The sequence below is a fragment of the Opisthorchis viverrini genome (assembly GCF_000715545.1).
Source record: "Opisthorchis viverrini unplaced genomic scaffold opera_v5_286, whole genome shotgun sequence".
In the NCBI taxonomy this organism is placed as follows: domain Eukaryota; kingdom Metazoa; phylum Platyhelminthes; class Trematoda; order Opisthorchiida; family Opisthorchiidae; genus Opisthorchis; species Opisthorchis viverrini.
The window spans coordinates 509312-523455 of record NW_008751933.1 but is presented as its reverse complement, the minus strand read 5'-3'; the positions used below and the strand labels follow the sequence as shown (position 1 = coordinate 523455).

At 44.3% G+C, this 14144-nt stretch overlaps 1 protein-coding gene across 1 annotated transcript in view; it reads left to right on the top strand.

Moving 5' to 3' along the window:
• T265_09428 (hypothetical protein) overlaps positions 1 to 3718 on the top strand; it is a gene marked incomplete at both ends in the record, with an annotated part of 15485 nt that extends 11767 nt beyond the window's left edge. Inside the window, 2 exons of the mRNA XM_009175482.1 lie at positions 3080 to 3169; positions 3275 to 3718. Coding sequence (XP_009173746.1) covers positions 3080 to 3169; positions 3275 to 3658 — 474 coding nt within the window. The remainder of the gene's footprint in view (positions 1 to 3079; positions 3170 to 3274) is intronic.
• Between the last annotated feature and the right edge of the window lie 10426 nt (positions 3719 to 14144).

Here is a 14144-nt window from a genome sequence, read left to right as displayed (position 1 = left end):
ATTGCAGCATTACAAATCAGCCGGCACCGCACAAGATCGTACATAACACCGTCTGCCAGAAAAAAAAATCATTCAGCTGTAGCACGAGGGCTGGGATACTGCCAGGTTTCTCTAGCCTAGACAGGGGAAGTCAAGAGGCAGAGATCGGGTTCGAACCATGGACCTTCCGGTCAGTGAATTCACGCTTTAACTACTGAGCTATTCCCCCTGTCCACCAGAATTGGTTATAGATCCGTAATGAAAGTCGTCTGACCCACCAGACTGTTTTTTTATACAGAATTCGATTAAAATGTCTGCCCCTGTTTAGTTGGAGCTTGTAAATTTCCCATTGCGATATTTGTCGCCAAAATGGTAGGTGGTACACCGAGTCCTACTAGAACCGCAAGTGCCCACGCGGTGGATTTGTCCATTCGCTAAAATGGTGGTTTTATAGGATGGATTTCCGGGGAACCCGAAGTTAAGCCACTTCAATAATATGAGTTATGCATTTGATCTCCTTCTAAGGTAAACACTGCAGTATGCAACATACGAAATATACCCTCATTTTCCTTCGTGTAACTATGCAGCGTTGTCCAGAAAATATTGCAGTAGTATAAGTTCTTTGTTTCTGGCTAGGTGGATTTTTAAACCCGGCGGTTCTCTCCTGTTGTAAACTTGGAAGATTCAGTGACACTCTGGTAGTCGACGATTAGTAAATGCTATTTCGAGCCTTCCGCTCCTACACGTTTACACTATAAGAACTAAAGGTTTGGTGGGCTAGACATGAGTGGTGAGAACATACAGACAGAAAAAGTATTCTTCCTGATACGCTTATTAAAATATTAGCGGAAGTGGACAGCGCAAGTCACATACGTAATGCACTACTCATAAGGTTGCTGAAAATTCTTAGACAGCCCACGACCGGCTTCGCTTTCCTTGGGGCTCATCAGGTCGGCGCAGTCTGCGGTTTCCGTCAATCTTATGTTCTATCCGAAGCCCATTTGCACGAAATTTGCAAACAAATTTGGTTTTGCGAGAGACTCACCTGGAGCCTAGCTGAATTTCTCGTTTGTGATGTATCGCGATATCTCGAATATCGTAGCAACTAGAACATGAGGTGGCCTGGTTCAGTAAATTCAGTTGCCTGAAAACATCACGAACGAGAGAGTCAGCTGGGTTCCAGGTGAGTCTCTCGCAGCGCCAAGTTATGTTCTCATCTATTGAGGCTATCACGCAGGTCAAATTCACACTAACATTATACGACACGGCACTAATTAGGTTACACATCCGAATGCCTGCATGTGATGCTGATCAATCTGGCCAGCTTCTTTGAAACAGTCATACAAATTGAGTGCCACGCTCTCCGAGGGATAAAATTCATGGAATAGGAAACCAACAACAATGTATGATACCTCCAAGGGGATCACAATCCAAAGCACTGACGTATTCCTCTAAATACGGACTAACAGAGTGGCTTAGCGGCCCATCCGAGTAAAAGTAGCCGACAGTAGTATTCGAAATGTGGAATACAACATGGTGCACTTACGTTTTCAATGCTGAGAACGGAATTACATGAATCCTCAAGTAGACAAAATACCCCCCCCCCTGACTTGGTTGATTAGGCAGTGTCAAGTGATCGTCTACTCTGCAATGTCACTAGTGTCCTGGGAAGAAGTCATACCGAGGCAGTTAAATCCTGACATAGAAACACGAAATCCTGAAACCAAAACCTTATTCGTATCGGTAGCTGTCAGATACCTTCCAAGGCCAGACAATCACTGTTTCAAGACTGAAAAAGGTGACATACCACATGGTCGGGGATGCTCCTATCTGTGGCTGTTACCTACACCTCTTAGTTGAGTCCTGCAACTATTCTTCTAAGAACGTAAATGATCCTGTGTCTATCCAGTGACTCTTCTATCAACTAACTGCTGCATACCATCTCCCTCACTTCCTAGCTGCCTCTTCCTTCTACCGTGGAGACATGGTATTTTTTGCACGTGGCTACTTCAAAGTACAACTGACTGTTACTGCTGATCTTGTATCCAAATGTATTGATGGAGCTCATCCGTTTCTCCGGGACAATGCTGTCAAAGCATCCGTAGTCTCCTGTGTGTTTGCACCTTTGAGATCGTTTTTGAAACGTTGAAACAACTCTATATTCAGCTTGCTCACCAGCAGTAGTGGGAATGCAGAACAATGTTGAGGCGGCTGTACACGCAGTGGGTTCGAGTGCTGGCTTCCCGCGGTAGGGGGCGAGATGGCTCGACTGGTTGGAGCGCAAATTTACTGACCGCAAGGTCCGTGGTTCAAACCTGACCTATGCCTCTTGAGTTTCCCCTCTCTAGGCTTGGGCAACCTGGCAGTATCCCAGCCCCCGTGCCTCCTTCGTGTGGCATGGCAGCTAGGCACCGGAAGGTTGTTACAGTTGAACGATTCATTATTTATTTTTTTTCCCGCAGTAGGCAGAGGCTCTGGTTCCATATCTGGAACCCGTCTCTCTCGTCCTTTGTAGATTTCATCATTTTCTCGAGCCTTTATTTAGAGAGATTATGGTCACTGTTTTTATGTACCTGATGCGTGTAATAACGGTATTTCCCCAGCTTACTTCATGGTCTGAACCTTCCAAGCTAGCGTTCCCGTCAAAAACAACCACCAGAGATGCATATTGTGTATTAGCGCCCAAAACAGGTCAAAACTGCGTCGTTTATAAAGCGGCGACAAAGTTATGGAAATTTTGACGCCTGAACGCGACCTTGGCAACTCGGTGGATACTGGTTCGTGATTAGCTGTTGGGTCCAAACTTTCGAACAATTGGAGCTGGCCTTGATGCCTAACCGACAAGCGGCCCGATCTTTTGTCCAATCGTTTGCGGTAAAGCGGTATTTGTGCGGTGTTCCGCCTAACAATATGCCACAACTTGGGTCGAATACCCTCACTGTTTACTCAACTTGACCGATGATTTGCCAACAATTGTACGTGTATTAGTCCATCCGTTGTTTGAAAATCTAATAACCGTCTGTTTCTCTTGGTAGTTTAGCAAGATGGCAATTGTACCTCTTTGTCTTCCAGTCTTTCTGATTTCTCTCTCTCTCTTTAGACTGATGTGACTCTCATCCCCTTGGTCCGTGATCGTCTCCGTGCTCAATGTGCTAAATGCGGCGTTGTAAAGAAGATCGTGGTCCATGATGTGAGTTTTTCACATGCAGCATAGAAGCCGTTTTACTTCGACTGTTGACTATGGCCACAATATCTCTGCCCTGCTGCATTATTTCTAAATCCCTTTTCCCAACAGACTAATCCGTTGGGTGTCGTCACAGTGACGTTTAATACCCCGGAGGAGGCGGACACTGCCCTTGGGTTTTTGAACAAGGCCTTGTTTAATTATCCAGGACCTGGCGGGGTACGTCAGCTACAGGTCGAACGCTGGGATGGAAGGACAAACTACTCACTGAAAGAAGATGAGTCAGAAGAAATCAATCGTATTCATAAGTGGGAAGAATTTCTAGGAGGTGATCAATCATCTGACGAGGAAACGCCTGCTGTGGAACATGAAAAAGAGGCTCTGCCGATAGAGAGGGGCCAAGACCAGCCGCCGGACTATTGGGAGACTTCCAGCCCGGAAAGCCAACAAGATACCGATGAGGCGGGTGGAAGCAGTGGTGCAGAAACCAGCTGATTGGAGCCAGCTACATCATGTACCCATAAGTCACTGTACAGTTTATGTCATATAAAATAAGAACACATGCTTTGTCTTTGTTTCCTATTCTTCATCCGAGCAGATCTAGTAATTCGTTTGTGCAGGGAAACATCAACACCCTAAAGATAAGCTTATTTTGGTTGAGATTTTATACCTTGTACAAGGGGACCGGCTGGGACTAGTAATGCGCACCGTAAAATTTTTTCTTTACGTGTATCTTTCGGAAATATTTAGCTTGCTTAAGTCGGAATAAAACCAGGTGGACGCGACAATTTCAGTACCTACGATGGTGACCACTGAATTGAGGATACTTGTATTCTACTTAGTTTTTCCGAGTCGCGATGACCTAGTCCTGATAAGTCAACTGAGGGGTGGGCTCCCTTGTCGATAGCACCTGTTATTCTGCTGTGGTATACTTAGAAAAAAAGTGCGGCAAGCTTGTTCTAAGTCGTGATTCTAACGTCAGACAACTTTGATTCTTAGTTGTCCACGGATCCCACTTTGGTCCTGGTTGCCACGCCTCATTCACCAGTTGTCTTTGAAATACAGGGTTGCTAGCATATATCCTGCGATTGTGAGTGGAGTAGTGGTCACGAGGTTGTTGCCGAAAGGATACCAGGAGGAGGGTGGTTGCGAGTTAAACACCTGTATCTCCGGATATGTTACGTTTCAGTGTTTTTTTGTCAACTTGGACCAAATGTGGACGAATGAAACAAATGAACGCCGTGACCTCAGGATAAGTGTTGCTACATCCCGTCCAATTGCGAGTTAATCACACTACTCCTGGCCGAACGGTTTAGTGTCCACGCACTGGACCTGCGGGTTTGAGTCGTTTGTGAGTTCACGAGATATACACTACGGGTGGTTTCCAGTGAATACGAAACAGTTATACAGTACAGCCTTTCGGCAGAGCGAAATGTTGATTGAAACACCTCAAAATGTCGTAGTGTTTACAGAATATCCGGATAGCTTGACGAAAGCGTTTCGGACTTGTCTGCGCCCGTGAAGACTGAACGACCCCTTAAAGGTGCTCCTCGCAAAAGGGGAGGATTTCAGCTGGTCGCGTTGGTGTTCCCTCTACAGAGCAACCACTGTGCTCACAGTCCAAACACCACAGAGAAACTGACTACGCGTACTACATTCCTTCTGGTTTGTATGTGAGTAAACAAATGGTCGCATGTGGTAGTGCATAGTAAGTTGTAAAAGTCTTGCGATTTTTGTCGTTGCAGCTGATGTTATCTTCCCATCGATTGTGCTTCCGGACGTACTCGAGAAAGGAGAAATTTTGGAGGAAGTTCCTAAAATCCACAACATAAGATGAGAATGTATGCCAAGTATGAGCACACCTTGGGGAACCGAGTCAGACTTGTTTTCCAGTTTGGTTTGGCATCCCGAAGATTGAATTTGTTACGCGGCGACTGAAAGCTGAATCAATTATCAGGTATGAAAACATCGGCCAGGGTATTACCTTGTTTTGGCTTTGCTCTAGGGCCGTGTATTGCGAGTAGACGTCGGACATATGGACTCAACACACTGTTTCTCATCATTATTTCGAGCTACTGAAGACCTATTCAGTAGGACATGTAGGCTTTTGACAAGTTTGAAGTTCGAAGAGTCTTCAGCAATCTTGTAAATAGTTTCCTTTATGAAAAAAGTTTGAAAATGCTTTTATACTTGCAGGCTGGAGTGACAATAAACGAATCGATTGCAAAATCCGAAGCATGACAGCCTAAAGAGTGAAGCCTAGTCATGTGACAAGACTGGCGTTTGTGTTTACCTGATCGGTCATTGACCAATTCAGCTGTTTCGACCGAGCTAGTAGCTTCTGCGCTCACATTTGAGCTCAATGCGATAGTAACAGTCGAATCAGCCACGTTCTGCATTAACTTTCGAGCTGTCTTTCGGTTGGTTACTCGGATCTAGTTTAATGATGCCAAGTGATCCAGTCAGTTTTGTACCTGTTTCCGCGTGTTGAACGAACTTTGTGGGTCGCACCAACCACAGAGAATGAAAAAGACTGTAATCTCTCGGATATGGGGATCGAGAAGTCAAGCAACACGGGTAACCAGATCAATTCGACGGAATCTTTGTCGGGTTATCCAGTCAGTTTTGTACCTGTTTCCGCGTGTTGAACGAACTTTGTGGGTCGCACCAACCACAGAGAATGAAAAAGACTGTAATCTCTCGGATATGGGGATCGAGAAGTCAAGCAACACGGGCAACCAGATCAAATCGACGGAATCTTTTGTCGGGTTCCAAATAATAGATCGGAAGTGGTCCGACAGTTGATGTTGGGCGGTGCTTTCGGACTAGTGAGCCCAGCTATGGGCTGGATGTTTGCACCTTTCAGTAGATCTGCAGCCCATGTTAATGGTACGGAAATTCAAGGAAGCAGCAGCCATCATCACGCTTCTTAAATGACCGAATGAATGTGATAATGAAAATATGTATTCTATAGACTGCTTTGACCACGGTCAGTGCTACCTGCCTGCTCGCTATCCATCTTATTGATACATGCTTGATCGAATGAATAAAGTGAGTAGAAATCACAGGTTACTAACGGGTGCGATAATATTTCGAATACTTGCAGCCCGTAAGTTCAGTTGGAACCCCAAATGATTTGTGCTCAGACGATCGCATGATATGGTTCGATGTATGTCCCCGGTCGAGGTAAAACGAAGATCAGATCTTGTCCAAACACCAATATCTTTCCTGTCAAACTCTGAACCCAGCAGGATTTTGTTAGCCCCGAACTCCGCAAGTATGAGTCATGGATAAAGCGATAACAATACTGGTAATAATAATCGTTCGACTGTAACACAAATCGTCAGTAGGGTGACGTCTAAATGTAAACCCTGCTTGCTGATCCGTGCCAAAAACAAGACAGTACGAGGACTGATCAATACAGTACAGATGAATTTTCGATAAATACAGTGTTCACCCATCAGTAGTGTAGACCGTTACACCTAGGAAGAAGGCCTGGCTGTGGATTGCAAATGCTACAAAGCGACTCCACAAATTCTGTAATAGATCTCACTTTTCATGAGACGCGATGTGGATTTACATACTATTCGCATGCTCCCATCAGTAGTGTCGACCGTTACACCTAGGAAGAAGGCCTGCGCTGTGGATTTGCTTATTGGAAAATACCAACTGAACAGTTACAGACTATTGGAAACGGAAGCAAAACTCTCATACGGATCTTTTCTAATAAAAACTGAATATCCGTCTTCTCGAATGCGTTTTCCTGAACACTCCTTGACTATCACTTAAATATAAACAAATGCTACAAAGTAATTCCACAAATTCCGTAATAAATCTCGCTTCAATAGACGTAAAGCGGACTTACGGGAAGGGCACATACTACTCGCATGCCTCTCCAGTAGTATCCATCGCTACACCAGTATGATCAGCTTCGTTTAGGAAGTCGTAACGACCAGGCGAGGGCGCATCAACTTTGTCTGCATCCTGTTATCCTGTACAGTCACATTTGGAGCGTGACGCTGGTTATTCGATGTGCCTAACTTCAATCATGGACGCGTAGTACAGTTATAGCGGGTAGTGCCTGTGGAACCCACAGCTTGGGTTGCATTGCTTGATAAAAGTCATTTCATCATATTGTTATCTCCGAAACCTTTTCAGTTCGTTTAGAATGTGCCAGGCCTTTCATTTGTCGCATGGGCAATCCTTCCAATGAGTGCCCGATCAAAATACGTTTGAATTGTTGAGTCACTTGGACTGCCTTTTCTCCCCGCGATCACCGGAATCTTTCAACTGTTACTTTCCGTCTGCGATGTGTGCGCTTCTCTTCCCGGCCAACTCTTCAATCTCTGAACTAGAACTATTTAATTTTAAATGTCGAAAGTTCTGGTTTTCAACACATTTTTGTGCTTTCGTAATTTTCACTTCATCAAAGACTTGCGCAGGCCATTGAGTGGCATTACCGATGCATGAATTTGTTAGTGTGAATGAACACAGCAGAGGGGGTATCCTCAAATGTGAATCTATCCAGAAACCAGGTTTCAGGAAACTGGGTCGAAAATGCACACAGTAGAGATCAGATTCAACTACATAATGCTAATAAGATCAACTTCTCAGGCCCTGATTAGGTAATTTCACTCATCAACTCAATAGGTCAGCTTGGAGGATGAAACTTCCCCGTCAGGAAAACAACTTTCGCTGTATAGTAGTTCTGCTCTGTACATTTGAGGAAACAAACCCTCCTCCAAGCCAAGAGGAGACATTTTGGTTCCTCAGACGACCGATTTTCTACGAAGGTGGCGCCATGATAGAATTCCCTGCTTTTGGTCCATATTTCAGTGCTAGCCAACACTGATGGTGAATCACTGTTCGGTTATGTTACCAGCCTTTTCTGGACATGGCTAGGTGGGAATGAGGCTACAATTAATCCTGGGATACGTAAATATGACTATTCGTTGGGTTGTATTATACGCTGAAACAGTGTACGGTATACATCTTTGTGTATATCCACGTCATTATGGTTGTTGCTTGTTATATTAACATAAATGGTAGAGGGTAACCGCGTTTGGTGATTTTGCTTCGAATTGAAATTCCTTGCTTGAACTGACATTCATCAATAGGTCACCAGAAACTTGATCAATGTTAATTTGGCGCTGTAATCGCACTATTGTTTCCATTCGGCCATCTCCTGCTGTCTCAATACTCGAGCGGGATTTGTCCTGGGTTGCCCTTAGTTCAACCCCACCAAAACAGAATCACAGATAAGAGTATCCAGGTTGCTTGATTTGCTCGCCGCTGTCTGGGCGATGCATGCAGTCTACCCTGCTCTCACATGTCTGTTTCCTTGCTGAATTTAAATCTCATGTACTTCCCAGTTCGAATATCTGATGCCTGTTCTTGTCATGGAAGCATTCGTTCTCTTGGCGCTAAACCGATCCAGTCAGGTGACTATTCGCCGTCAAGCTTAGCTGTCTCCGGCATATTAGGAGCACGCTATTCCGCACGCAGGCGTTATCAAACCGATTGATTTAGGGCTGGTATGTTTACACCACGGTTGTGCGTAGCAGAAAAGATGAAAGCTGAAGTTGAAAATATGTCAAAGTGTAGTCATGAAATTTCAGACTATGAAATGAGTCAGTAAAAGTATGTCTGTCAGTAGCAATTACTTAATCGATGGAGAGTGTGTGATTCATGAAAGATAACTTGACAGGCCACAATCGATATCATCTCAAGCTCGCTTCGTTTTTTTAAGTAACGTGACAAATCGAATCATGCATATGAACCAAATATAGCGATAAGCACATAGCCATTTCCGGAGCCCTTCGGTAGGCCGGAAATCGATTGATCTGAGGAGATTTTGTCCTATCAGTTGAGCAAATCTACTCTAAAGAACTTAAAAACGCTGTACAGCTGTTTCCTTATTGGGAGTCACTGGCATTGTGCATATTACAATATCCCGGGAGTTTCAAACCCGCGATCTTCCGGCTAGCAGGTGAGCGTCTAACCGTTCGTCCACAATTGGCTGAACAATAGTTTGATTAGACTTTGACAGGATACAGCATCACATCCCTCAATTGTAGAAACCACACCACGTGATCACGTATTGACCGGCTGCTCGAATGACGACTTTTCAGATGAGAGTTTCACTCAACTTTTGCAATTCTTCCTCTTACGAGCCACTTATTGATTGGTGGTAGTGTAAGGAGATTAGGTCATTTTAACCAGAATCGTCCTGTCAGTGAGGCAAGTCTATGCTGAAAAGCCAAAAGTACTGCTCAACTCAAAATTTGACGGCTGATTCTAGCAACAAAGTTGACCTTTACCTCTGAACATAACCAATTCTCGAATCTACACTCATTTGCAAACTAATTTGGTTTTTCGAGAGACTCGCTTGGAACCCGGCTGAATCTCTCGGTTTTGATGTTTCCAGACAACTGAATGTGCTGCACCAGGCCGCCTCATGTTCCAGTCGCTACGATATTCGAGATATCGCGATACATATATTTTTGTAATGCACTACTCATAAGGTTGCTGAAAACTCCTCGAGTGTATATTCGCTGATTTCGCGCCATTTGGCTTCAAGTAGAACATAAGGTTGACGAAAACTCAGAGACTGGGCCTACCTGATGAGCCCCAAGAAGGGCGAAACCGGTCGTGGGCTGTCGAGGAGTTTTAAGCAACCTTATGAGTGGTGCATTACAAAACTAACCAATTTTGTTCTAGTGCAACTATTTGTATGTGTCCAACTTCATGTATTGTTTAACAGTTGCTTGCTGAGTGGGTGACTTAACTGGCAGGAGATGGCATCGGGATGCAAAGTGTATAACACGGTTTGCTTTTACATTTGCCGCAAAGCTAAGTGTATTTCAGGGCTATCCCTTTACAACCTGAGGATATTGGGATGGTTCTAGTCCTCCGTGAACAACCCTTCACACCAAAACGAATGTATTGGCCACTCACGTCAAGGCATTGCAGTTTGCTTTGGTTCGGCATCGCACAAACGGCATTTGGACATTAGTGAATAGCCAACGATGATTTTTTATCTCAAAGCAGGCGGCCTATCTGCTTTCGGCAGAACGCATCCTTAGCTTCGTAGGTCCTGACGATTGTACAAATGGATGGATGTGACATTCTAAGCTGTATCATGTAACTCTGAATGAGCCTCCCACTTATTGAACCCGACAATGGGAAGAAATGCGGTGGACTGTGTTCAAGAAGATGGTTCGCAACATAAATATTCGGTCAAAATGACCAAAGTTCCTTCGAAGTTCACCTTGTTCTTTAAGCCTTATGAGCCCACGGGTGCTCAACAATCTGAGAAGCATGAAAAACACCACTGAGATAAGAATTATGTCCTGGTATTACGGCGGATACTACTGATGAGGCATGCGATTAGTATGTGGTTTTCTCGTAACACCGCCTCGCGTCTAATAGAAGGTGCACTCCATGGGTTTTGTTACGGAACCTGTGGAACTGCGTTGCAGCGTTTGCTTACAATTCCATGATAGTGAATAAATATCCACGGAAGTTCAAGAGGACGCGTGAGGATGTTCAGTTTTTTTTTAAAAAAAGGTGCTTATGAGATGTTTACTTTCCTGTTCAGTAGTTTGTAGCCGTTTAGTTGGTGTTTGCCGACGGAGAATTTCCCTTTGAATGGTTTTCCTGCTTACACTGGTAGTTGTGCCGACCCATCTGTACGCTCACTAGAGCACTCTGATGATGTCATCACGAGTGGTGATGGAACGTTTGAAATCAAATTGCTCAGCTCAGCGAACAAACCAACAGTCATCCACTTTACCCGACCTGAGAGCATTCTGCTCAAATGATTTCCTGGTGAATTGAAGAAACTGCCCATGAACGTCATTTGGTTACCAGGACAAATACCGACGTTAATCAAAAGCCCGAAAAGCATTCTAGGGCGAAATTCCGCCAGAAGTTGCTCGAACTGATTCAATGTGCTTCAAAACTGAAACGGCTTGTATACGTCCTGGATGATTGGACCGAGGAGTGACAACTTCGGAGTGAATACTAGATTTGATGGTTGTTAGTCAGTTAAACTGGGTTCTGAAATTCTCCTCTCATGAGCCTTCATTGATTTTTTTCCATGGATTCATCAACATATCAACATCCCGGTCGATTAGCTAAGACGGTGGAAAACTGTTTGGGAGGAGAAATTTATTAATAGATGAATTACGAAATATGTGGGTCGTATCCACATCTACTCCAAAAGGGATTGTTCACGTCATATTCTGTGGAAATGACTTCATATCCTTATTCATTTTGTAACCAACAGAGACAGGATGCATCTTTCAAACGAGCCAACTGCTTCTGCATGCCTATAGCAATAAAATTAGATTAGTGAGGACTAACAATGGTAGTTTGTGTTGGATATGCGTGTTATGTCACACCGTTAGGTGTGTTGGTTTCGAATACAGGTACTTCCTACGATAAGGAAAGAGGCTCATACCTTTAATGCGCATTCACTGTTNTGATACCTCATGATCGAAGGTTTCTGTAGGGAAACTGCGCAATAAGGAGTTAAACGAGACAAAGCCGACACCTCCAATGGAAGATGTTATCTGGGATCTTGAAAAGTTCAGGGTTGTGGAAACAAGTAAATTGAAGTAGACAGAAAGAAGTTTTAGAGGGTTGTATTTCAGGACAAAAAGAAAGTCTCAAAATACTTATTCGCACAGCTCAACAAGACAACTTGGCAAGAGTGGCTGGAAGCTTCTGCAAGAATGAAAAATATTTTTAGGATGGGCTCAAGTGACGGAAGTTTCGAGGAAGAATAAGTATGGCCACAATGACGAACTGGAAAGAAAGACATTACATTTGGAACATCAAGTACGGAAGACTCAGGGCGAGAGAGATCTCAAAAAGGCGACAGCGTTTCATCCTGTTTGGCGGTCACTCATTAGCGTGAGCATCCCCAAATCACACTGCAGCTGTTTAGTCAGTAAGGAATCCAGACCTGTAGAGAAAATTGCGACGATGAAAATAGCGTAGTATATGCTGGGGTTTAGGGTGCAATCTAAGTATGATAGGAAGAAATTGAATTAATGTTGAGCGAGATGAGAGAATACCCGTGCTACTAACGGGAACTGAAAAGGTGATGCACGATATGGACAAAATAAAGAAACCATCACCAAGCTATTGACTTAAAGCAGAAATTGCTGTGAGCCCCGCATCTGAATGTGGTCATCGTGGTTAAACAGGTACAACAGAGGGCGTCAGAAGTTGGAGATTTGAGAACTATGGCCAACTTCCCCTCTTGGCAGCGGACTGATGACCGACTGATGACCTTCAGTAGGCCAGATCCTCGGTGGACGCATCTGATTCCTAGTAACTCATCTGATAAAGAAACCTCCAAGGGATGTGATGAGGAACGGACACAATTTCTCAGTCAGTCGAACGAAAACGTATCCCGTGGGAAACGGTTATAAAACAGGCAGGACTCTGTAGGCACAGTGGGTTGGGAAAATGTGATCAGGTGGCGGTCTCAGGGTTCTTGAAGACAAGACGGTATTAAACACGGTATAGACTGCGTCCCGGTGTTGCAGAAGCGGTTAAGGACTAGTAAGAGTGGTGCTTTGTAGGCCCGAGGCACGACTGCGGAAAGGTTTTAATCGAGACTACGTGCTGTAAGTGAGGCCCATTCACGATGAAAAAAAAAACAAGAACTGTAAGCCTGTTACATCCTCATTAAGTGCAGCTCACGAAATTCTGAGGAATTTCCTACCTATTTTTCGGCTAACAGTTTGAACACTTAACTGTTCGACAGACAGTAGTGTGATTAAGCAGCTCTTAGATAGGATATAGCGCCACTCCCTTCAATCACGGGAACCACATCACGTGGTCACGTATGACTGACTCCGCTCTTAGATAGGATATAGCGCCACTCCCTTCAATCACGGGAACCACATCACGTGGTCACGTATTGACTGACTCCACGACTGATGACTTCTCAAGTGGAAGTTTGACTGATCTTGTGAATATAATCTTCCTCTGAGGTGTTTATAGATTGTTATTAGTGGGCCTGGGGGCTTGAAGTGGTCAACTGGGATTTCAGCATGTAATTGAAAGTAATCTATGCATAAAACGGAGCACTGTACAGCTGCTTCATATTTATTTGGAATCATCAGTATTGCGCAACTCAAGGAGCTCCAGGGAGAAAGGCGCGTACTGTTTAGTTGTCACAAAGTGGGATTGGAGTCACAATGCATGGAAGTGTGTAGCGCACCACGATTTTTTTGTTGTATGAACCGGTAATCCGACTCAAAATCTTGTCACATTATGCTCCTATGAGTTGAGTAGTGATATTCCTCGAACAGCAGCTTTCTCGAAGATCATCCATGGGAATGTTAGCAGTCGGTACTCTCTGCTGTGATTATATGACTCATTTAGGCCTCCCCACCCTGGAGGTGGCCTCTCTCTTTTCAGAGAGTCTACCATTAAGGATGCTTCGCCAAAGTGCTCCGAAATGGTGCCACCAGGGTGTCTGGCGTATTTCAACAATCAATGCCAAATGGTGAAACTCAGCTCCAAACAACTAAGAGCTTTTTACCTCTCAGGTCTGCATGTGTCGAAATAATATCAGCTTGGTTTGGTTACTGTTTATTTATCAGGTGGCGGTCGATCTGTTCGCTGACCTTGAAAAATGGTCCGCGAACCTTCCATCACCAACTGAAGAGATACCATCAGAATGCGCGCTGCTGTCCAGCCGTCTAACTCTGAAAAGGTTAACAACCAGTTGTCTCAGGTTCACCGAGATATCTCTACCATTTTTAACATGACACTCTTTACTCCCCTGTTAGAGTGGCGATACGGAAGGGAATTCGGCTGCCTTTCTAAGTCATTTTGTAAGTTATTTTAGTCATCGCCAGACGTACTACTTCCCTGTTAGGACCCGAAACTTTAGGGCTGTCGGAACCATCAGTAAGCCATGACAGGACGCTCAAATCATCAGAAAGAAAAACCATCT